The 24462-nt window shown below is 35.1% G+C and overlaps 1 protein-coding gene across 8 annotated transcripts; it reads left to right on the forward strand.

The window, feature by feature from the left end:
- Positions 1-3110: 3110 nt before the first annotated feature.
- Positions 3111-24293, forward strand: LOC114277369 (putative acyl-activating enzyme 16, chloroplastic). 8 transcript variants are annotated; one of them, XM_082872724.1, is made up of 12 exons: positions 3111-3501; positions 7594-8022; positions 17819-17924; positions 18615-18773; positions 19031-19084; positions 19189-19269; positions 21610-21746; positions 22464-22623; positions 23361-23441; positions 23565-23710; positions 23822-23879; positions 23957-24293. In XM_082872724.1, exons 3-12 carry the CDS (start codon positions 17859-17861, stop codon positions 24047-24049), a joined length of 1035 nt encoding a protein of 344 aa, XP_082728850.1. In that variant the 5' UTR covers positions 3111-3501; positions 7594-8022; positions 17819-17858; the 3' UTR covers positions 24050-24293. The 8 variants fall into 8 exon arrangements, with proteins under 8 accessions (XP_082728850.1, XP_082728851.1, XP_082728849.1 ...); XM_082872725.1 differs by lacking the exon at positions 7594-8022; XM_082872722.1 differs by lacking the exons at positions 3111-3501; positions 7594-8022 and adding an exon at positions 10988-11715 and having other exon boundaries at positions 22464-22624; positions 23383-23441.
- The last annotated feature ends 169 nt before the right edge of the window (positions 24294-24462 follow it).

Consider the following 24462-nt stretch of genomic DNA (forward strand, 5'->3'; position numbering starts at 1 on the left):
AAAATATATTATCAAATATTAATTTTAGAAAATTAATATTTTTAAAATATAATAATTATATTATTAAAAAAATAAATTTCATAAAAGAAACTATTATTTTGAGGAGTAATGATATACAACAATGTTAGAGGGCTATAATTTTTGTGGTCACAATGGCTCAAAACTGTCAAAACGATGTCGTTTTGGGTGCAAAACATGCCAAAACGATATTATTTTGGCAATTTTAAGTCATTGTGGCCACAAAAATTGTAACTCTCAAACATTTTCTAATGATATATCTCTCTAATTTTAAAATTCTAATTAAATTCTAATAATGTGATAGAGAATAAAATAAATAAAAATAAATAAAACCAACATTAAAATATTACATCACAATAATATTAACTCCCATTAAAAACATATGAGCTCATTTAAAGCTCCTCATTTTTTTTATTTTGAGACGTGTGAATGTCTGTCTACCCTACTCATTGATAAGAAGCACTCACACCTTGCTTTCATCAATTGATTTGCGTCTCTATCCTAAAATGTTATCCTTTGACGGTAACAACATCCCCGATGGTTAATCAATGAACTTGTCAACCAATCATCTGTATCCACGTCATTAATTCTATGCCTCAACCCATTTGAATAATGTTATATGTGATAATTAATGTACATATCAGTTTATTAATCGGTGATATGATATTATTGGTATGATTTTAAATGTTTTGTAATTTATATAATAAATGTGATCAATAATAATATCATAATACTAATTAATACACTAATATATATATTAATTAATATTTATAATACCACTGCAGTCTATTTACATACATCATATTTAAGTGTAATGATAGAAATTTTAAATATTTTATATAAATATGAGATTTACATTAAATTCATCTGATATAAATTTCACAACTTTTAATAAAATGTTCAGAATTTTAAACATTTTTTCAAGTTTAATCCACAAGCGCCGCAAGGGGCCTCGACAAACACAATCGCCGTTGTCCACATACGTGGAGCAGTCACAATCGTCTATGATAAACCTTAAATAATTTATTAAATTTTTTATATGAGGTAGGATTCACATAAATCACACGTGTATAGATTTTACATAAGCAACAATGATTCATCCCACTAAAAACATCACCACTAATAGCACTAATGCATTAAAAAAGTAAAAAAAAAAAAAAAAAATACAACTCCAAGACCAAAACATCACATCATTACTGACGGGACCCACTGCCACCTAATTAGTGGGAGCACTAATTAGTGCTCCCAAGCATTATTCTTTACATAAGTTTGATAGAAAATTTAGTAAATTATTTGGATCTCTAGTATAACTCTATTTTATATATTGTATGAAAATAAATAAAAATAATGGCTGAAATTACAAATATATCATGAGATTTGATTAAAATACAAATCATCCTCTGTAATTCTAAAAATTACATTTCACATCTGAGATTTCTAATTTCATAACAAATCGCCATTTTTATTAATAAATCACCAAGTTAATTAACAGTTTTTAATGATATTAAAAATACATTTCAATTAACAATTTAGGTAATTTTATTATTGTACAAAAGAGCAATTATGAATTTCATTTTTTAGTTAATTCTGTTAAATAACAAATTCGAACAAGGGGGTATTTATAATTTTTGAAACTATATGGGACAATCTGTATTTTAAGTAAATCTCAAAAAATGTATTTGTAATTTACTTATAAATATTTCTATATATTCATTCAAAATAAACAGTTATCAAAATATTTTTTTTTTATTTTAAAAGGTCGTGTTAATGATCACTTATTAGTGACTAAATAATACTAAAACAATTAAAATTTTAATAAATATTTTTAAATATATATTTTATATACTTATATTAATATTAATTGTTGATTATTAGGTGATAATTAAAAAAAATTATTTAAAAATACCACTCTTACGCTTTTTCAATAAAACTTTTCTATATACTTTTTTTATTAGTAAATTATTTTAAACATAACTAAAAATATACAAATAAAAATCATATATTACTTTTTACATAATAATGTGATTTATAAATATTCATTTGCAAAATAAAATATTTATAAAAATGATATTGACTTACAAGAATAATAATATTATCACATCTATATTATGAGATTTTTTGTAAAATATTATTATATATAAATAAAAAAATTAAATTTTTTTCTGAAACATGAAAAAATCACATTAAAACTTGATCGGAAAAAAAAAAGCATAATATTTTCCTCCGTAGCTTGAAGGCTTTTTTTTTTTTTTTTTTCCCCTAAGATTTATTTTGTATTATGATATATTTATTGAAAGATTTATTATCGAATGTGCAATATATTTAAGTCAAAAAATTTATTGGGAAATTTTCTTTCAAGTACTTGTATCTCAATTAGTCGATAACCTATTATTATATTGCAGTAAGTCTTATTATTTGAACATTTGATCTATCAAATCCTAATTCTCATATTTAAAATATTCTATGAGAATTTTACCTTTATAAATATTTTTTTTAATTCTTTAATAAATTTTTTTTGAACAAAATCCTTTTAATAATTTAGTGATGTGAACATTCATATTTGGCAATGTATATGTTCACACTGTCAATGTGAACATTAATGGATATTTTACCATATTATTATTAGAGATATTTTAATTACTATGTAGACTTATTAGATATAAAAAAAAATTCATACCAAATAAAATATAAATAAGTGAAGAGATACTGTATTAAGGGGTGGTTTGAGATGATCTAAATAAGTGTACTTTTTAGCATTTTATGAAATATGGATTGGTATGAGTTGGGTTTGAAGTGATGTGTTAGAGACAAGATGTGACTTAAATAAGATGATGTGACTTAAATAGAATAGTGACTTTTTGACTTTTTATCTTTTTTAGATCATGCTAAACAAGGCCTAAGTATGATATTTAGGCCTCGTTTGGAGACTGAGTATTTTAGTCAAAAAGCCATTATAAATTATTATATCATTTTTTTTTGCACATTTCTTTTTAAATAAATTCAAAAAATTATTAAAATAACTTATTTTTAATCATAAAAATAAAATTAAAAATAGAAGAGTTTACTTTCCATTTATATATTGTACTGTATTGTGTGCATAATTCCGCCCACATGCACCCAACAACAATAATAATAGGCAATCTGCCTCCGAACGTGTGGCCAATTATAATTGTTCACCGTGCCACCTCAGACCAGCGGTGGTTATAAATAAAAGTTCACATTTTTCCCCAGAGAGAGTGAGAGAGGGGGTTATCAGTGATTTCAAGTGGGTTTTCTGATCTAGTGTTGCAATTGTACAGAGAGAGAGAGAGAGAGAGAGAGAGATGGCTACAGATATGGTGGTGATGGAACATGGGTCAATTGCAGAGAAGGAGGTGAAGAACAATCATGGGTGTTGCGAGGGGGGACCTGGGTACTCATCACCACTGGCCGCTATGTCTGGTCCCAGAGAATCGCTCATCTATGTCACCTGTGTCTACACTGGTAATAATCTTCCCTTCCCTTCTCTTTCTCTTCATGTTTCTCAGATCAGCTCAGATTCAGAATTTACTTTTTTAATTTTAATTATGGGGATTTTTTTATTTTTTTATAGTTTATCGTGTATGTTTTGTTTCATGATTGGTGTGGGATCATGGTTGGTAGAAGTTAAGGACATGTTTGGGTTACTAGTTTTTTAAGTGTGTTTGTTTTATATCTATGTATCTCAATTTGTTTCAGTGATTGTAATTTTAAGGATATTTAAGTCATTTTAGCTATATGCTTTACCATAGTGGGTGAGATTTGATGCCAGTTTTTTAATGATTATTTCTTTGTTTTTCTTTTTCAAAAAGATTTTCTCACTCTCTATTTTTCCCAAAAAAATAGTCTTGGAGTTCTTGGACCCATGTCAATTGAAATCTTACAGGATTACCTAATACCATTCAATTATTGATTGTCTTTTCTAGTTTGGAATATGAGTTTGTTATTGAATTTGCCAACTTCATACTTATATCCTCATAATTCAGATTTCTGTTGAGTTTCACTCGTGATTGTGCTAATTTACTTGTCCCAATTCTAAGTTTTTAAGCAAACAATATATATGTGTGGCAGCAGACAAATTGAATGAGTGAATTTTCTTAATTTTATTTAGCTTTTGGCTAAATTTCCCAATTTACCCTGTTATATCAGCATTCCCAATTCACCGTGATTTTCTTTCTAGCTTAGATTAGGTGAATTTACCAACTTCATACTCATAAAAATAGAAAAGTATAAAAAAAAAAAAAAAAAAAATTGTGGCTTTATTATTATTATTATTATTTTTTTCATTTTAGAAGTTAATTAGTACTTGGTTACCCAAAAGTGGGGTATGAATACAGTCTACTGTTCTGGTTTCACTACTGTTTCATAACCACAATTGTTTTAGCCTATTTCTAATATATAGAGTGGAACAAAATTTGTTGGCACTATAGAGCAGATAAGCTGGATTTAATTCTGCATGATTAATAGAAAGGAAAATATAAAAGAAACGAAAAAAAATGTATGATTGCCCTGTTGGTGGTATTTTCTTCAGTTTATGGCATTTAGAGTTAGCAATATATTTTGTCAGTTTTTTTTATAGAAATGGTATAATTGGAGAGCTTAATTCTATATTTTCTTTCGCAAATATGTGTATATGACAAATATACATCGGAAAACTATTAAGGGAAAAGATCACAGAGCAATCATATATTTAATAACTAGATGGAATAAATTAGAAATTTTTTAGAGTTAAACGTGAAATGAGATGTATAGTACTCTTTCTTCATGGAACTTGGTTGGGATTTAATTTTTATGGGGCTATGGAAACCATTTTTGCCCAAGGTGAAAGTGGATCTTCATTAGCATGATTTTAAAGTGGCAAGTGGTGGCAGACAGGTGGTTGGAGGTGGCCCGGTGGTGGGGGTGGGTGGGTGGTTGACTGGCATCTTTTTTTAAGGTTGTGTTTTTGGGTGTTAGAATAGTAGAGAGAGAGGAAATAATATGTATAGTATTCAATGAATTTATCCTATATAATAGAAGGCCTGTATATATAGGCTGAGAAAGTGTATCCTACTAGAAACCTAATTATAAAAAAGAGTATCTTACAAGAAACCTAACTATGGATATTTCCAAATATATCTAGGAAATCAGTACCTGATATATTTAGGAATATATACCATATATACATTAACATCTCCACTCAAACTCAAGGAGGATAATTTAACATCTTGAGTTTGGAGAGAGAAACTAAAATATGAAATAAAACTAAATAAAATAAAAGACAAATAGATTGCAAAATCCGAACGGAAGTGCAAGGGCGCTTGAAATAAATCAGAGGCCGGAACTAATGCCGGGAGACAGTTTATGGTCGTGTCGGACCATTGTAGGAACTGACCGAAACTAATGCAGGGACAGTTTAAGGTCGTGCCGGACCAATATAGAAACTGGTTGGAACTAATGCCGAGATCAGAGGCCGGAGCTAATGTCGGGAGACAGTTTATGGTCATGTCGAACTGTTGTAGGAGGTAACCGAAATCAATTTCGAGACAGTTTACGGGGTCATGCTGGACCGTTGTAGAGATTGGCTAACCGGAATCAATGTTGAGACAATTTAAAGGGGTCATACTGGACTGATGTAGAGAACTAGATGTTGAACCAGAAAACGTGACACACACATAACTTATGACGTGGTGTTGAACGATGATGGCAACAGAAGACTCAGTGCGCCAGGGGCGGCTTGGATGGTGCGCAAGGAGTAGCTTAGGTTATGCGCCAAAGGTGGCGGTTTGGGGCTTAGGTGGTTCACATGGTATATCACCATGCTCACCATAATATAGGTATAATACTCCTCTCAAACTCAAATAGGTTTGAAGATAGAAACCTATTAGAGGTTGAAATAGAGGGAAAGACAAAATAGAGCAAAAACACACAAAAAAGTGGATTGCGAGTAAAAAAAATATGGTTAAGATATTTGGGATAGGAATAAATTAGTGGACAAAGGAAGGGATCACCACAAAGCAATACTGACAAGAAAATATGACAACGAAATAGGCTGAGGTCTACGCGGGTGGCACGCCCTCCGGTAAGGCGAAGAACATCAAGAGCTTAACCTATAGCTTTTATACCATATTAGAATAGTAGAGAGAGAGAGAGAATAATATGTATTGTATTCAATGAATTAATCTTATACAATAGAAGGCCTGTATATATAGGCTAAGAAATAGTATCCTATTAGAAACCTAACTATAAGAAAAAGTATCCTACAAGAAACCCAACTATGGCTATTTCCAAATATATCTAAAAAATCAATTCCTAATATATCTAGGAATATACTATGTTACATGGACTCGTCACTTTGGGGCGAAGTACCCGTGTCGACACGACACAACACGGGTGCGGGTGTGAGATCTGTGTCGGATTCGCTTCGTCTCTCTCGGACACGGCACTTTATAGATAGCAAAGAAATGAAAGAGGAGAAAGGAAGAGAACCCGGTCACTGTTGGCTTCAATCATCGATCACGATTAGGGCTCTCACTATTGATCACGATTGTCTTCGTCTAGGGCTTCAATCGTCTTCGTCTAGGGCTTCGATCGTCTTCGTCTAGGGCTTCGATCACTGTCGATCTCGACCTCGAGCTCGATCGTCTTCGTCTCTCTCTTCGTTTCTGCTTCTCTCTCTCTCTCTTCGTCTCGTCTCTGCTTCTCTCTCTCTCTCTTCGTCTCTCAATCTGTTCTGTCTCTCTTCGCCTCTGTTTTAATGATCATATATATTGATCATATATAATATATATAATATAATTTATATAATTTATCATATATAATATAATTTATAAATTATAATTTTTACCATATATAATAAAAACATCTAATTATTATTTCTTAAAATATCATATATAATAATAATTTTTATAAATTATTATTCATATTACATTTACATTAATATATAATATATAGTATAAATTACATTAATATAATAATATGTAATATTATTCATCTAAAAAAAATTATATAATACAATAGATATTATATAAATTATATAGATATTATATAATAATTATTGTATAACATATAAGATATTTATAAGATAATATATACTTATATATATTAATAAAAATAAATAAACACATATATGTAAAACAATTATTTGTTATTTATATAATATAACTCATCTTAATAACTATATTTAAAAAATATATATATTTAACGTATCCCCGTACCCGTATCCAAATTTAGATACATATCCACGTATCCTTAATTTTTAATTTTGAAGTGTCCGACCCCTAGATACGCACCCGCACCCGATCCTCGTACCCGCGTCCGTGTAACTTAGGGAATATATACTATATATACATTAACATTGGGAAAACAGAATGAAGTATAAGTTAAATTTTGTTCACTTTTCCCTCCCTATTCCTTTCCCTTCACAAATCTCTCCTCAAATTTAAGATCTAAACACTACCTAAAGGATAGATCAATTGACCAGGCATGTCTTCCTCTAGTTGATCACTAGTACTGTAATGATTTTTTTTTTCCTTCTCATTTTCTTTAGGTAACTTATTCTGATCTTATTTTACACAGGAACAGGGATGGAGAAGCTTGATTACCTGGCTACAGTAGATGTAGATCCGAACTCTCAAACTTATTCAAAAGTCATCCACAGACTGCCTATGCCTCATATCAGTGATGAATTACATCATTCTGGATGGAATGCGTGTAGCTCTTGCTATGGACCGAAGCCATAGTAACTCACATGTCCCATGAGCCATGGCGCGGTATTTAGCTTCAGCAGATGATCGAGAAACTACCGCTTGTTTTTTGGCTTTTCCATGACAAAAGATGGGTACCACGGAAGGTGCATACTCTAGAAGTGGAACGCCTATCAGTCAATGAACTTGTATAGTCTGCATCCGTAAAACAGGACAATCCTGTCTGAATCCCACCATTGAAGAATAAATCCAACCTTGGACATGACTTGAGATATCTCAAGATGTGGTGAACAGCATCAAGGTGAGCAGTACGAGGCGAATGCATAAACTGACTAACCACACTTACAGCAAATGTCAAATCTGGTCGTGTATTAGTCAAATAGATCAAACGTCCTACCAATCTCTGGTAGCGAGTTGGATTAGAAAGCAACTCACCAGACTTAGCTGAAAGTTTCAAATTTGGATCCATAGGAGTAGATGCAGGCTTGCACCCCATCATACCAGTGTCTCGAAGAAGATCCAAAGTATACTTCCGTTAGGACAATGATATCCCACTGCGAGAACGAGCTACTTCAATCCCCAAGAAATATTTGAGAGGACCCAAGTCGTTGATGTCAAAAACTCGACTAAGCTCCTATTTTACCTTAGCAATACCAATGGTGTCATCTCTTGTAAGGATGATATCATCCACATAGACCAACAAAGTAATACATCGACCAGTAGGCTGATGACGAATGAAGCATGTATGGTCGAAGTGTCACTGAGTAAAATCCATGGATAGGATAACAGAGCTGAAACGATGGAACCATGCACGAGGAGATTGCTTCAAGCTATAGAGAGACTTACGCAGACGACAGACCTTTCCAGCATACTCCCCCTCAGCCCGGAACCCGGGTGGAGGATCCATGTAGATCATCTCAAGTAAGTCCCTATGGAGAAAAGCATTCTTGACATCAAGTTGATGAAGGTGCCAAGAAGAAGAGGCAGCCAAGGAAATAAGTAAACGAACAGTGGTCAATTTAGCAACCGGTGCAAACATAGCCCCAAAGTCCTTGCCAGGAACCTGTGTAAAGCATTTAGCAACAAGATGAGCCTTATGGCGGTCCACTGTACCATCGGTCAAGTATTTGACAGTAAAAACCCACTTGCACCCAACAATCATCGCACCGAAGGTAAAGAGACAAGATCCCCAGTGTGATTATGCTCCAAAGCAGCTATTTCAGGTGGCAGAGCGGCGACCCATTGGGGATTCTAGAGAGCCTCAGACACAGACCGCGGGATAGAAACCGATTCAAGTTGGCCAAGAAAAGATCGATGAGAAGCTGAAAGGGCATCATAACATAAAAACCGGGAAATAGGGTGATTAGTACTACTAAACCAACCAAACCGATTAGGGGGACGGTGTTCACGGGTTGGATAGCGGGAAGGAGCTGGGGAGGGAATAGTAGAGGGTGTACTTTGGCCTGAGGGCGAAGAAGATGCTTGAGGGGGTGGAGCACGAGGGCGACGAGAGTATGTCTGTAATGGCGGAGGACTAGCCGGTGCAGATACAGGCGATGAGGAAGGAGCAAAGGAATCAATGATAAGAGCAGGGCGAGCACTCAGTGACATAGCAGGAGGCAGTGCACGCGAGGCAGAATCCTAAAACACAAGGTTAGAACCAAAAAATGACATATCTTCGCAAAATGTGACATCCATAGAATGATAAAAACGACGAGACAACGGATCATAGCACCTATAGCCTTTAGAGTGAGCGAAATAGCCCAAAAAGATGCATTTAAGAGACTTGTTATCTAACTTGGTCCGAGTTGGACTACGATCTTGAACAAAACAAGTACAACCAAACACACGAGGCACAAAAGGAAATAACATGGTATCTGGTCGAAGTAATTGAAAAGGGGTCAATCCGTGAAGAATCCGACTAGGTGTCCGATTACTGAGGTAAACAGCAGTAAGCACAACCAGTAGGACTTAGGGACATTCATCCCACAAAGAAGACACCGGACAACAGACATAATATGATGGTTTTTATGTTCAGCAATCCCATTTTGTTCAGGGGTGTAAGTACAAGTGAGTTGCTGCAAAATTCCTTACTGATTAAGTTGGAAGCGAAATACATCAGAGATATACTCCCCCCCCCCCAATTATCAGAACGAACATTGCGTACAACGGTGTGGAATTGGGTTTTGACCATTTGGAGAAATTGAATAAAAAGTGGAAGCACATCAGACTTCTTTTTAAGCAAATAAACCCAAGTATACCTAGAATGGTCATCTATGAATGTTACATAATAGCGATGCCCAGAAAAAGCCAAAAGAGGAGAAGGACTCCAGATATCAGAGTAAATAAGGTCAAACATACAGGAGGCACGATACATGCGAGAAATATAAGAAGTACGAGTATGTTTAGACAGTTCACAAACAACACAATGAAACTGATGATCCTTGCAAGCTTTATTAAGTGACGGAAAAAGTAAACATAAATAATTAAAGTTTGCATGTCCTAAACGAGCATGCCACAAGGCTAAAGTTTGAAAAGAAAACATATAAGAAGACGACTCAGGTAACACAGCTGCTTGCAGGCCAGAAGTGGTAGGATGAGAAGGTGGTGGGTCCCCAAAGTAGTATAGCCCATCGCGCTCAAACCCCTTGCCAAAAATCTTCTTCGAAGTCAGGTCCTGTAATAAGCAATGAGTAGGTAAGAAAATAATAGCACAATGAAGGTTTTTAGCAAGGCGATTCACAGAGAGAAGATTATAAGCAAAACGGGGCACATGTAAGACAGAAGTAAGTGTAATATCAAACGACAAGGACACATCACCCTTATGTTGGACATGTGAAATAGACCCATCAACAAGACATATAATCTGAGCAGTAGTAGAGACAGGAGAGGATAAACAAGAGAACTCACCGGTCATATGATCATTGGCCCTAGAATCCAATACCCAAGTAGGTGCAGTGCGAACATGAAAGGCTGTAGGAGTACCTATAGCGAGTGTAGCAGTGGAATGAACACTTGGAGACATGGTAGTGAATGAACCAAGTTGCTCTTGAAGGCGACCAATCTAAGATTGAAGCTGATGAAGATCAATAGGATGAGTCGGTTGAGCAGTACTAGAGGGGTCTGCAATGATAGCAGTATGGGGAGAGCCTAAAGGGCGTGTCCTTGTAAAGCATTGCTTTAACTCAGGATGAAGCTTGAAGCACCATGCTTGGACATGGCCAGCTGCACCACAATGATGACAAATAACCTTGCTACTAGAAACACGAGAACTAAACTTGGCAACAAGAGCCATCTAATCTGAAACGGAAGATGAGGCAAGAATAGAGGAAGGAAGTGGAGCCACCGGTTGAATCAATCAACGACTACGCTCCTCACTGTCAATAGTAGCAAAAACCTCATAGAAGGATGGCATAGGTGATGTGTTCAAAATCTGAATACGAAGATACTCGAATTCAGGTTTTAAACCCATCAGAAATTGATAAGTGTGCTGACGAGCAAGACGAGCAGACACAATAGAAGCGGCAACAACTGGAAAATCACTTAATGGCTCATACTATGCTAACTCCTCCCAGCGAGATTGAAGATACCCAAAAAATTCAGCAACGGTAAAACCCAGTGTTGTGAAAAGCGCGCCTAGGCGCCAGGTGAGGCGAGGCGAGGCGCACCGTTTGTGCCTGTGCAGGTCCTAGGCGAGGCGACTTGAGGTAGGCTCGCGCCTTAGCTGCGACTTGAGCCAGGCGACAGAGGCACAAGGTGCACGACTAGGCGCGCTTGATTTATTAGCCGCTAGATCTGATCTAACGGCTACGGGGTGTGTGTTCGAATGGCTGTTAGCCACAGAGGATAACAACTCATGTACAATATGACCAAATATGACTGAAATGAACCCTAATCTATGTCGTTTTACCTCTCTTACCTCGCCTTCGACTTCAACAATGACTGGGCTTGCTCGATTCGACTTCGACTTCACAGCGACTTCGACTTCGCACAGGTATGCTTCGCTTCGCCTCGCCTCGCCTCGCCATCTTCTTCTTCTTCTCCTCCTCTTCTGGTCGTCTGGTCTGGTCTTCGACTTTGATTTTTTTTTTTTTTTGCTTCGACCTTGGATGGTCTTCTGATCTCACTCTCTCTCTCCCCTTCTTCTTCTTCTTCTTCTTATGGCTTCGATTCGACTCTGTTTTATTTATTTTTTTTATTTTTTTTCCTGAGTTAAATAAATAAATAAAGAAAGATTCGACTCTGTTAGGAAAAAAATAAATAAATAAATACAAATACAAAATAAATAAATAAATACAAATACAAAAATAAATTCTGAAAAATAAATACAAATACAAAAAATTTATAAATAATTAATTATCTGTATTTATTAAATTCTGTATTTATCTGTTAGGGAAAAAAAAATTCTTTATTTATCTGTATTTAATAAATTTTGTATTTATCTGTATTTATTAAATTTTGTATTTATTAAATTCTGTTTTTATCTGTATTTAATAAATTCTGTATTTATGTGTGTTTATTAAATTCTATATTTAATAAATTCTGTGTTTATGTTTATGTTTTTAATTTATTGAATGTGGATTATTTTATCTTTGAAAATTAGAATGTTATGTAATATGTATTTTCATGGCTTTGAGAATTATTTTATATTTTGTCTTGAATCTTGATTACCTTTTTATTTTAAAAAAAATTATCTTAGTACTATGAATGATTAGTCTATGTTAATTTTTTTATTTTTTACTAAGACTATGCGCCTTAGTTAATAAAGCCCGCGCCTCGCCTTGCACCTAGGCCCTGAGAGACCTTCAGCGCTTTAGTGCACCTTAAGCCTTTAAAAACACTGGTAAAACCCAAAGCTTCCTGAAAGGCATGAGAAATATCCTGATAGAGCAAGAAAATCCTAGCATCATTGTGGGCATGTGCATACATCTGGGTAAGAGCACTCCACAACCGAGTAACTGTATCACAGTACATAAACATGTTGTAGATGCGTTCTTCCATGGAGTTGAACATCCAACCATGCAAGGTGCAATTGTCAATACCCCATTGAACCTGCTTAGGATCATCAACGGGAGGTTGTATCTCGCTATCCAAAAGCCATCCAGATTTGCCTCTACCCTCAAGGTAGAGACGTATAGACCGACTCCAAGCAGCAAAGTTGCGACCAGTGAGCAACACACTGGTAATCCGATGAACCGGAACATGGGAGGCCAAGGAAACATCTGAACAAGGCATAATACTCTGAGTTTGTGTAACAAAGTTAGACATGCTGAAACACCACGAAGCCGAAGTAGCAGCGTCACACAAAAGGGATGCTACCGAACACACCCGTAGCCCAACATAACAGAAAATCAAACTGGAAAGTGCTTACCACATCAGCACATGAACCCTAGAAGGGTAAAGAGAGAAGAACAACACCCAGGAGGGGAAGCCGCACTAGACCCAAGGCAGGGAGGGTTTAGTCGGCACCTAAGGAAGCTGCGGCAGTGAGGAAAAGGGACTGTCGAGGGGCTAAGAAGGAAGAGGAAAACTTTCGGCTGGGTGGAGGGAAGAAGAAGGGCTGTCGGGTGGCTAGGTAGGTGGTTTAGGGCTGCCGGCAATAGAAGACAAGGGTGGTGGGTGGCTAGGGTTTGGCTCTGATCAGTGTTGTCAAAGGCGCGCCTAGGCCCGCGCCTAGGCGCAAGGCGAGTCGAGGCTCAACATCTGCGCCTGTACAGGTACCAGGTGAGGCGAATTGAACCAGGCGCTCGCCTTAGACGCGACTTGATCAAGGCGAGAGAGGTGCAAGGCGATCGCCTAGGCGCGACTCAGTGTTCAAGTCGTAGATCTGATCTAACGACTCAGATAACCTTTCGAATGGCTCGTAATCACAGAGGATTACGACCCATGTACCATATGAGACAAATAGGACTCAGATAACCCTAATCGATCGATTACGAACCTGTGTTCAAAAAAAGAAGTCGTCTCTTCCTCTTCCCCTGCAACTACGACTTCGATCGACTTCTCGCAGGTTCGACTTTGCAGGTTCTCAATCGACTTCGCAGGCTCGAGTTCGACTTCGATCGGCTTCGCAGGTTCGACTTTCTCTCCCCTTCTCCTTCTTCGTCTTCGATGAATTTTTTTGCTCTTTTTTTTTTTTTCTTTCCTTTTACCTTCGTCTTACGAAGCTGATCTGTTTTTATTTTTTATTTTTTTTTCTTTTCTTTTCTTTTGATTATGATAAATAAATAAATAAATAAATTCATAAATAACTTAATTAATTGATTATGATAAATTAATTAATTCATAAATAAATAAATTGATTATGATAAATAAATAAATAATTTTTTTTTTTTAATTATTTGACTTTCATAACCCTGATTATTACATAAACAAATAAATAAATAAATTAATTCATACATACATACATAAATAAAAAAATAGATATATTACATTTATTATGATTATACTAAAATTGATTCATCATTATACTGAAATTAATTAATTCACCATTAATTAAAAAAATAGAAAATTGATTCATAACATTAATTAATTCATACATTACATACATTAAATTACATACATTAATAGAAAATTGAATGTAACATAGGAATAAATGTAATGGAATGTAATGTACATTAATTAATTAATTCATCATTAATTAAAAAAATATAAAATTGATTCATACATTACATTCATTGATTAATTCATCACATAACATGCATTACATTCATTATACTGAAATTGTTTTTTTGTTATTTATTTTTTGTGTTGTGTAGTAAGTACTAAGTAGAAAATAACATCGGAAAGTAATAGAAAAGATCCGGCGTGGCAATATGCTCATTTGGTGGAGGAGAATAATTTAAACAAGTTTGAGTGTAATTTTTGTGGTAAAGTATCAAATAGAGGTGTTTATCGGGTGAAACAACACCTTGCGGGAGGTTATAGGAATGTCACTGCTTGCCCGAAGTGTCCTTATTATGTAAGAGAAGAGATTAGAGAGTTCATGTCCAAAAAAAAGACACAAAAAGAAGAAATGAACATGTTGCCTGATTTCGATGACATGGACATGGAAGATGAAGATGATGATGTCGTTGAGATTAATGTCAATCAACACCACAAGTTGACAAGTAGTAGCCAAGGTTCATCCAAATCCAAATCCAAATCCAAATCAAAAATGCCAAAGAGAAAAGGGCCTATGGATATTTACTTCACACCCAATCCTGAATCAGTGGTGAAAAATCGAAAAGACCAAGCAAAAGGGAAACAAACCAAAATTGATGCAAATGACCCTTACAAAAAAGAAATGAGAGCTCGGGCACTGCAAAGATTTGCAAGGTGGATGTATGATGCTGGCATCCCTTTTAATGCCGTAAATTATGAGAGTTTTGGACCAATGATTGAAGCCATTGGCCAGTATGGTCCTGGTATGAAGCCACAAACATACCATGAAGTGCGGGTTACCCAACTCAAAAAAGAAGTGAAACATACTGAAGATTTGATGAAGAATCATAAAGAGGATTGTGCAAAATACGGGTGCTCCATAATGGCAGATGGTTGGACTGATAAGAGAGGAAGGACATTGATTAACTTTTTAGTTAATTGTCCAAGAGGAACCATGTGTGTTGAGTCGGTTGATGCTTCTAGCTATTCAAAGGATGGGCAAAAGCTATTTGAATTACTAGACAAGTTTGTGGAGAAAGTTGGAAAAGAGAATGTGGTGCAAGTTATCACTGATAGTGCTGCAGCTAATGTGTTGGCGGGTAAGAATATTTCCTCATTCCTTACATCAAAATTGTTTACTCATAGTTTGTTTTGTATTTAAATTTAAAAACTTGAAAATAATAATTCTTCATTATTGTTACATTATAGGGAGGTTTTTGGAAACTAAGTATGAACACTTGTATTGGACACCATGTGCTGCTCATTGTTTGGACTTGATGTTAGAAGACATTTTCAAGATACCTAGACTGAAAAAGACATTTGAAAGGGGTATTGCAGTACATGGCTACATTTATAATCGGCCTACGTTGCTAAAAATGATGAGGCGCTTTACAAATTTGAAGAATTTGATCAAGCCTGCAAAAACTAGATTTGCAACCGCCTTTTTGACTTTGTCTAGGATGCATCAACAAAAAAACAATTTGAGAAAGATGGTCACCTCCGAAGACTGGACCTCAAGCAAATGGGCAAAGGAGCCACAAGGTAAAAGAATGGCACAAACTTTGTTGATGCCCTCATTTTGGAATACTGTTGTGTTTGCCCTTAAGGTCTCGGGTCCTCTTGTCAAAGTGCTTAGATTGGTTGATACCGAGAAGAAACCTCCCATGGGATACATTTATGAGGCAATAGATAGGGCAAAAGAATGCATTGCAAGTTCATTTGATCATAAAGAAGAGAAGTATAATGAAATTTTCGAAATCATTGACAAAAGATGGGATGTTCAATTGCATCGACCTTTACATGCAGCTGCGCATTTTCTTAACCCAGAATTCTTTTACCCAAAAGCGTTAGAGGTGCAAAGATATCATGAAGTGACGAATGGGTTTTATGAATGCATGCAAAGGTTGGTCCCGGATGTCACTGTTCAAGATTTGATCACTAATGAGATGAGTATTTATATGAAGGCTGAGAGTCTTTTTGGCAAGTCTGTTGCGATTAGGCAAAGAAATACAAGAGCACCAGGTAATATATTATAGACTCATAGAGTTTATTTTTAGTAATACTTTAGTAAAACTTAATACTTGGTAACAATTATTTCTAACTAGTGGATTATCGCAGCTGATTGGTGGGCATCATATGGTTCTTATACTCCAAACTTGCAAACTTTTGCCATAAAAGTCCTTAGCCTAACATGTAGTTCATCGGGTTGTGAACGAAATTGGAGTGTATTCGAACATGTGAGTATTTAACATTCTAACTAATTTTTTGTTCAATTCAAATATTTTTTATTCTCATTATATAGAATTTAATATCTTTTTAATAATTGCAGCTTCATAGCAAGAAAAGAAATAGATTGGAACAACAACGTCTCAATGATTTAGTGTATGCCAAATAAAAATAGAACATTGAGATTTAGGTATGACATGCGCAACACTCTTGATCCCATATCTTTGCAAAATATTGATGAAAGCAATGAGTGGTTGCTTGGGAGGATGGATGGAGAATCAGATGAAGATAATGAGCATGTGTTTGATGATGATGATGGCTTGACGTGGGCCACTGTTGCTAGAGCTTCTGGAGTAGAAGAAAGTAGCCATGCAAGTAGAGCAACAAGTTCACGCTCAAAGGCACAACCGAGGATATCTAAATCATCAACATTGACTCCACTTCAATTAATAGATGAAGAGGAAGCGGGCTCAGATGACACAGAGGAGGAAGATGTTGAGGGATACAAATCAACTGATGGAGAAGAAGATGATAGTTTGCTTGCCATTGATGTTGAGGATGATGATTGACTGACACCGACCTAACCTATCATTTCTTTTGATATTGATGTTTTTAAGTGTTAAGACATATATTAGTATTTGTTGGATATTTATGTTTTGGATGTTTAGTGTTTATGTTTTTATTTTATTGAATGTGGATTATTTGATCTTTGAAAATTGAAATGTTATGTAATATGCACTTTCATGGCTTTGAGAATTATTCTATATTCTGTCTTGAATCTTGATTACTTTTTATTTTTTAAAAAATTGTCTTAGTACTATGAATGATTAGTCTATATTAATTTTTCTATTTTTTACGAATACTGTGCGCCTTACTTCAATAAAGCCCGCGCCTCGCCTTGCGCCTTGCGCCTAGGCTCCAAGAGACCTTCGGCGCCTTAGTGCTCCTTGAGCCTTTAAAAACACTGGCTCTGATACCCAGTTGAAAAGCCCAACCCACACTTCTCCTTAAAACCCAGATATTACGGAGAGGGAAACTAGAGCCTTATAAATAGCACAGATGGGGCAACTCCAACCGACGTGGGACACATTCCAACAAAGACTAATTTATATATCTTAGTGGTTTAATGGTATTCTAATCTCATGCCTGGATGACTTGCTTTATTGCCTTTGTCCTCTTCTTGCATTCAGTTCTGTGACTTTTCTACTTGTTTCTATACATTACTGCAGTGGTATTCAAAAGCAGATTTCTACGAGCTCCACTGCTCACATGCTTGTTGCACTTTTCTTTATAAATATTAGTTTGGCATACATGGACTTCAAGAGAATTTATGAGGTTGGCACTTTCATTTTCTTTCTCTCTATATATATTGTGCTCTTTCAATTATTTCATGTGCTTGTGAGTCATCAACATGAGCATTTATCTTATTAGTGTTTCTCATTTTTCTGGAGTGATAATCACAGACTCACTCTGCGATTAGGAGCTTTAGCCCTATTATAAGAATCGATTAGCACAAAGACTAAAAGGATAAGGTATTAAGGATCTAATAAGAATCTTTTATTGAGCCTCTTTCTCTAAGGTTAGTAACCATTAGCCTGTGCTCTATCTCTGTTGATCTTTTTTCCCTATTCTTGGATCTTCTATTTCTGTTCAGTATTCCACGTGAAAGATCCCTTACCTTGAACTACATCAACTTAGTTACTAACAATGAGCCTATATGGTTGTTTGGTTTGGTTTGGTACGGTTTTTCTACCAATGCACTCCCATCTAACGTGAACAACTCACTGACAAGAACATAACTTTTCACCAACTCATACAATCATTTATGTGAAAATTGAGGTCACAAACATTTTTGTATCAATAGAGTATAAAGATCCACCAGGTGTTGGGTCCAATGCAGCAAAATCAATTTACTTGTATTACTTGTCATCTGACTACATTTTTCCTACCCATCTGTGCTTTTCTTGTGGGATGATATTTGTTTCCTCTTCATATATTGCTTAGTTGATTTTGTCTGGTTTGCAGGGGAAATATCTTGCAAAAAGTCAGAAGCAACCTTCATATCTTGTTTCAGCATTGGACTGGTTATGGGCAAGAATAATTTCTCTGATATTATGGCCAGTACATATTTTGGCCAAGAAACTTGTTTATAACAAAATTCACTCAGCTATTGGAATATCAAAGGTATGAGTTAATGTTTGCTGTTGAGTATGACTTCTATCTTCTTCTCTCTTTTTTGTCCATCTGGTTTTCTTTAAGCTGGTGAATTTGGAAGGAAGAATCTGTCACATCTTCCAAGACAACCAGGACATAGGATTTGTATGATTTCTTGAAGCTTCTTTCTTCTTTATTTTCTATTTACTCTCAAATAATCCGACAAAATTCTGCTAAGAAGGATTTAATGGAAATAATTAAGCAAAGCCTTTTGTGATATTCTACAGGCTGGCATAAGTGGAGGTGGTAGATTGCCTTCACATGTTGACAAGTTCTTTGAGGTAAGATGCTTCTGTTTTCTTAGGCTTAAGTAGGGAGATTTGTGAAGTCGTCAGTTCTTACTTCTTTTTTCTTCATAAATTTTCCCTTTTTTATGTACTCACAGGCAATTGGCATGAAAGTGCAGAATGGGTATGGTTTAACCGAGTCATCTCCTGTTGTAGCTGCTCGACATCGTGCCTGTAATGTAAGAAACAAATCCTATTTCTTCTAAAATGTAGGAATTCTACTTGTTAGTTGCTTTCAGCTACAATCATGTCACCCAATGCATACTACAAACTTAAAGCCCCGTTTGTTTTGGGAAATAAAGGTGGGATTGGGATTGAGATGGAGGTGGGACTCACTATATATTGTGTTTGTTTTGGGAGATGGAGAGGGAATTCATAATTCTATGGGATTAGGATGGACTTTGGTGTTGAGATTGAGATGGAAGAGGTGGAGATGGTATTAGGGCCCCGTTTGTTTTCCGTTATCACAATCCACTCCGGACTGTGATAGATGAACAGTAACCATGGTTGCTATTTGTTTTGATTTTGGGGCTCTGGATTTGTAGTTCGAAGGGACTGTAGATAGGCCTTGGAGAGGGTATTAGCAATCTGGAGTGGGAGATGGTATTAGCAAAGTAGTCCGTTCGGATTGGATGTTACCGGACGTTCGGCTAATCAACTGGTCAATTGATTTTTTATTTTTTATTTTTATTTTTTATGCTTGTTGGACATTTTTTTTTAAACATTAATGTTTAATGTTTTTGTATTTTTTATTAAGTAAAAATCATAATTTTATTTATTTTATTATTTTATGTAAAAATAATTTAACAATCCCCACACTAACAACTATCATTAAAACAAACACAATTTTACTAATTCCCTTACTAACAATCCCCTCACTATCAATCTCCTCCATTCTACCTCTGAAAACAAACGGGGCCTAGGAAATTAGTCCCATGGGATTAAGTTTTTTTATTTATTTTATTTTTTATTTTTTTATTTACATGTTGGACATTTTTTTTAAACATTAATGTTTAATGTTTTTGTATTTTTTGTTGAGTAAAAATCATAATTTTATTTGTTTTAATATTTTATATTTCTTTTATAGGGTAATAATTTAACAATTCCCACATTAACAATTATCATCAAAACAAATACAATTTTACTTAATCCCCTCACTATCAATCCCCTCCATTCTACCTCTGAAAACAAACGGGCCATTGTGTAATGATGCGCACTAATATTATTATTCTCCTTTTCATTTTGGCTTCTTTTGTTCTCCTTCACATTTTTTCTGTTTTAGGGTTTTGATCACAGTATGGTTGTTGAGTTCTTCACCTTTTGCTGGTTTTCATCTTTGTCTTCCACTGTTTTCTACTTGGTTCTAAGGTTTTCACTGGGTTCATTTCGTCAATTTTTTTGTCATATCGGTTTTGGTTGGAGTACAAGGTTTGAGATAGGACGGTGATTAGAAATAGAGAATAGGGGTTTGAAAATCAAAGACTTGGGTGTACAGGAAGTGGAGGCGACCCTTGTTAGCTCAAGGGGTGAATTTTTGTTGTGGCGGGGTAAATTTTGTAGAGGGTGGTGGCCATATAGGGGCTGGAGGGGGCGGTGGAAGTAGATATTATCTAGGAGGGTGGTGGGTTCAGTTATTGGGAGAGAATTGAGGAGCTTATTTTTCTTTTTGATTATTTTTTTTGATTTGTCGTTGGACCTCAGTGGTCAATTGGACTTGGGCGCTTTCATATCAGATAGGGGAGGCTGCTCTGAGAAGATGGTGGGTGCTTCTTCTTTTCAGGTCTATGGTTTGGGCCAGGCCTAGAATATAAGTAGTATGGAGAAATGGAGAGGTTGGGCCTAAGTTTTTAAACAGGCTGGATGGATGACCTTTAAAGCTTAGAAGATTAAGACCGAATCAGAGTCTATTATTGGGTGGCTCAGGTAATGGAAGATATTATTGGGTTATGAAAGCAAAATGGCCTGCCGGTGTAAGATGCAAAATAGAGATAAGTTTATTAACCCAGTGGAGGAGGTAACATGCATAATGTTTCTAGGAAGATGGGTACAGGTGTATTGTCTTCCAGGAAGTATAGGCACTTTAGAAGGCTTCATGCTTGGTGAACTATGACAGTCATTTGAAGAAGGGAAGTGTGGGTAAGAGTGATGTTAAGGTTATTGATGGAAGTTTGGGTAAGATTAGTAAGGGTTTTAAGGAGCATGTTAGCATCTACTATGTGTTCATGGAAGATTTTAAGAAAAGGTTTCAAAAAAGGCATCAGGATGTCATGTTAGTTGTGTGTGTGTGTGTGTGTATACCAACTTATTTTGTTTGCTTGGCATAAGTCCATTATGCAGACTATAGTTTTATTCTAATTTTGATTCTTTTAACCATTTGAATAATAAATTCTGAGTGTTGATTTCTAAAACCCACTCTAAGCTTAATTCCATTCATCTAGTTTTTATTTATTTATAATTATTCTAGATAGAGTAGTATACTAGTATATCATTTGACATTGTCACAGATTTAACTTTTGAAGGTTCTTGGCTCAATTGGGCGTCCACTTCGACATACAGAAATTAGAGTTGTAGATTCTGAAACGGGTGAGGTTCTTCCTGCAGGTTCAAAGGGCATTGTAGAAGCTAAGGGGCCACAAGTAATGAAGGGTTACTACAAGGTAAACTAATTCATTTCAAATAAATTTGGCATCTGAATTATAGCTATGTACATGTACTTAATAGGCTTGATACAAATATGTATTGGGCAATTTATTCTAGAATCAGTTAAAACTTAAAAACAAATTTTTTTAGGGATTATGTTATCCTCTTATTTAAAAATGTTTCCTTCTGTGCTTAACAAATCTAAAGGACTGGAAACTGCAAAGAAAAGTGGTTAGACTTAAATCTCCTGTTCCATTACGTTAAAGTTCGGATTTCTTTCCTTTGAAAGGAATTTTTTTTTTCTCTTTATTTTTGTTGTAGTCCATTCACTCGCTGAAAGCTACACTGCTTCCATTCAGAACTTGGTATTAAGGTGGCTGAAACTGTACGTTACACAACTGTTAGATGATAGGCAGCTTTCAGGTGTTAGTAAGATTTCAGTCTAACATCTCAGGACTGTGATGCTCTTCTTTATTAGGGCACTAAAGATTTTATGATCGGTGGACCATTGTTTTAAGATGATAGGCAGCTTTCAGGTGTTAGTAAGATTTCAGTCTAACATTTCAGGACTGTGATGCTATTTTTTATTAGGGCACTAAAGATTTTATGATCAGTGGACCATTGTTTTAATCTTTGAATTCCTACATTTTAGTCTCTGTGGTTCATGTGAGTGGGTGATCTATCTTCTGTCATGGAAAGTTCATTTCATATTAATTATGCTCTTGTTGGATCGGAATGAATCAACCACAAAACAAGTCTTAGATGTGGGTGGTTGGCTAAACACTGGTGATATTGGCTGGATTGCACCTCACCATTCAATAGGGCGAATTCGTCTTTGCGGAGGCATGGTTGTACTTGAAGGATGTGCTAAGGATACTATAGTTCTTTCAACGGGTATGTCAGATTTCTGTGCTATCTCTTTTAAGAAGCTGTGACCAAAGATTCCTTCTGATAACAAGTTGGGACTTCCAGTTTTTTTCTTATTCTGTTTCATTGCGTTTATAATTCCATCTATCCATCTTTGTTTCGAAAAAAAAAAAAAAGAAAAAAAAAAGAGTCAAAATTTGTTTCAGTTCCAACCATGTTTTCTCAGTTTAGAATATCATACCATAGATCTACACCTTTGATATACTCTTAAATGAATAGAAGTTTTTACTATATTATAATTGTTTGCATTTAAGTGTCATAATTGCTGTAGATGTGGCCTTTAGTTTCATTGGGCCAAGGATACTTTCTTGCTATAATGCTTACCACTGGTAAATTTTTCCATTTCACTTGTACTGAGTGGCATCTTCTTTTAACTGTTTGCATTTTTTATATGAACATTTCACAGTTGACCAAGAATAAATTTCATTTTTGTATAAATTTTGAGGTTTGGCATTGTAATAGTGGTGGCTACATCCATTTGATAATTCATTATAATGCTTCTTAATTATCAAAAAAGAAAAAGCTTTTAATATTTCTTTAAAAATTATGTGTGGTCTCTTAAACAAAGGCCCTTCTTTTTTTTTTTTTTTTCGTTTTTATAACTTTACAATTGCACCTTATGTGCAACTATGTGAAGTTCCCTTGAAACTATTTGCCAATCAAAAGTTTGTTCATTAACTGATCTACTGTGTTGGGAAAAATTGGTGAAAATGTTGAGCCATCAGAGCTTGAGGAAGCTTCCTTGAAAAGTAGTTTAATGCAGCAGATTGTTGTTATTGGCCAGGTGAAATTTAATCTTTCTTTTGAATTGGGTTTTTCGCTCTTTATTTCCTTTTATTGTACTTGTGAAAAAACTACCACTCTTGAGGTGATGTGTAACTTTTCCTTTGAAAATATTCACGTGTAGGACCAACGTCGTCTTGGAGCTATAATTGTTCCAAACAAAGAAGAGATTTTATTGACCGCAAAGAAGTTGTTGATTGTAGGTGCGGATGCCTCTGAACTTAGTGAGGAAAAAATGACAAGTCTATTATATGAAGAGCTGAGGAAATGGTGAGGAAAAAATGACCATTCTCTTTCTATTTAGTTTTATCCCCCCTCCCCCCCCCCCCTCCGGTTTTCTTCACTTCAAACAAATGTCTAACTAGATTTTCCTTCACTCAGGACTTCTGGGTGCTCGTTTCAAATTGGGCCAATCCTTCTTGTTGATGAGCCTTTTATGGTAAATGTTCACACTTGTATAGCCATTCACATATCTGTTCTATCTAATTTTCTTCAACAAATCTTTTTCGCATGCAGATTGATAATGGTTTAATGACTCCAACAATGAAAATTCGGAGGGACAAGGTTGCAGCTCAATACAAAGAACAAATAGATAATCTGTACAAGTGAATTCCCTTATCAGCAACAATGTTGTAACTTTATTGCAAGCTTATTCTCAGAGAAAAATAGAGTAATACATTGAAAAATTGCTACTTGGCTACAGACAAATAGTATGATTTCCCTTTCATGTGAAGGTCTTAACGTGGTTTTGTATCTGTACATGGAATAATTATATGTGGAGCAACTGTATGCCTCATGAATTTGTATTTGATATTATTTCTAATAATTTTTTTGGCTCAAAATATTCAAGAAATATTGTGGTTCTGTGTAGCCGCGAGATTATAGCTGTACTGATTTTTTATTATTATTATTTTTATAGTACACACTACACAATACAAGAGGAATCAGTGAGGAAATATGTTAGGTGTTTTTTTTTTTTAATCAGCAAAGAAAAATTTCATTTAACAGTATGAAATTAAAAG

This window comes from Camellia sinensis, chromosome 6, assembly GCF_055761805.1.
Source record: "Camellia sinensis isolate YWXY chromosome 6, ASM5576180v1, whole genome shotgun sequence".
NCBI lineage: Eukaryota > Viridiplantae > Streptophyta > Magnoliopsida > Ericales > Theaceae > Camellia > Camellia sinensis.

Excerpts from the sequence above, each read along its gene's own strand:
- LOC114277369 (XM_082872720.1), top strand. The coding sequence starts at position 14,707 with ATGTCCAAAAAAAAGACACAAAAAGAAGAAATGAACATGTTGCCTGAT. Across the intron at positions 16,386-16,481 it reads AAGAAATACAAGAGCACCAG|CTGATTGGTGGGCATCATAT; the intron begins GTAATATATTAT and ends GGATTATCGCAG. Across the intron at positions 16,601-16,692 it reads ATTGGAGTGTATTCGAACAT|CTTCATAGCAAGAAAAGAAA; the intron begins GTGAGTATTTAA and ends TAATAATTGCAG.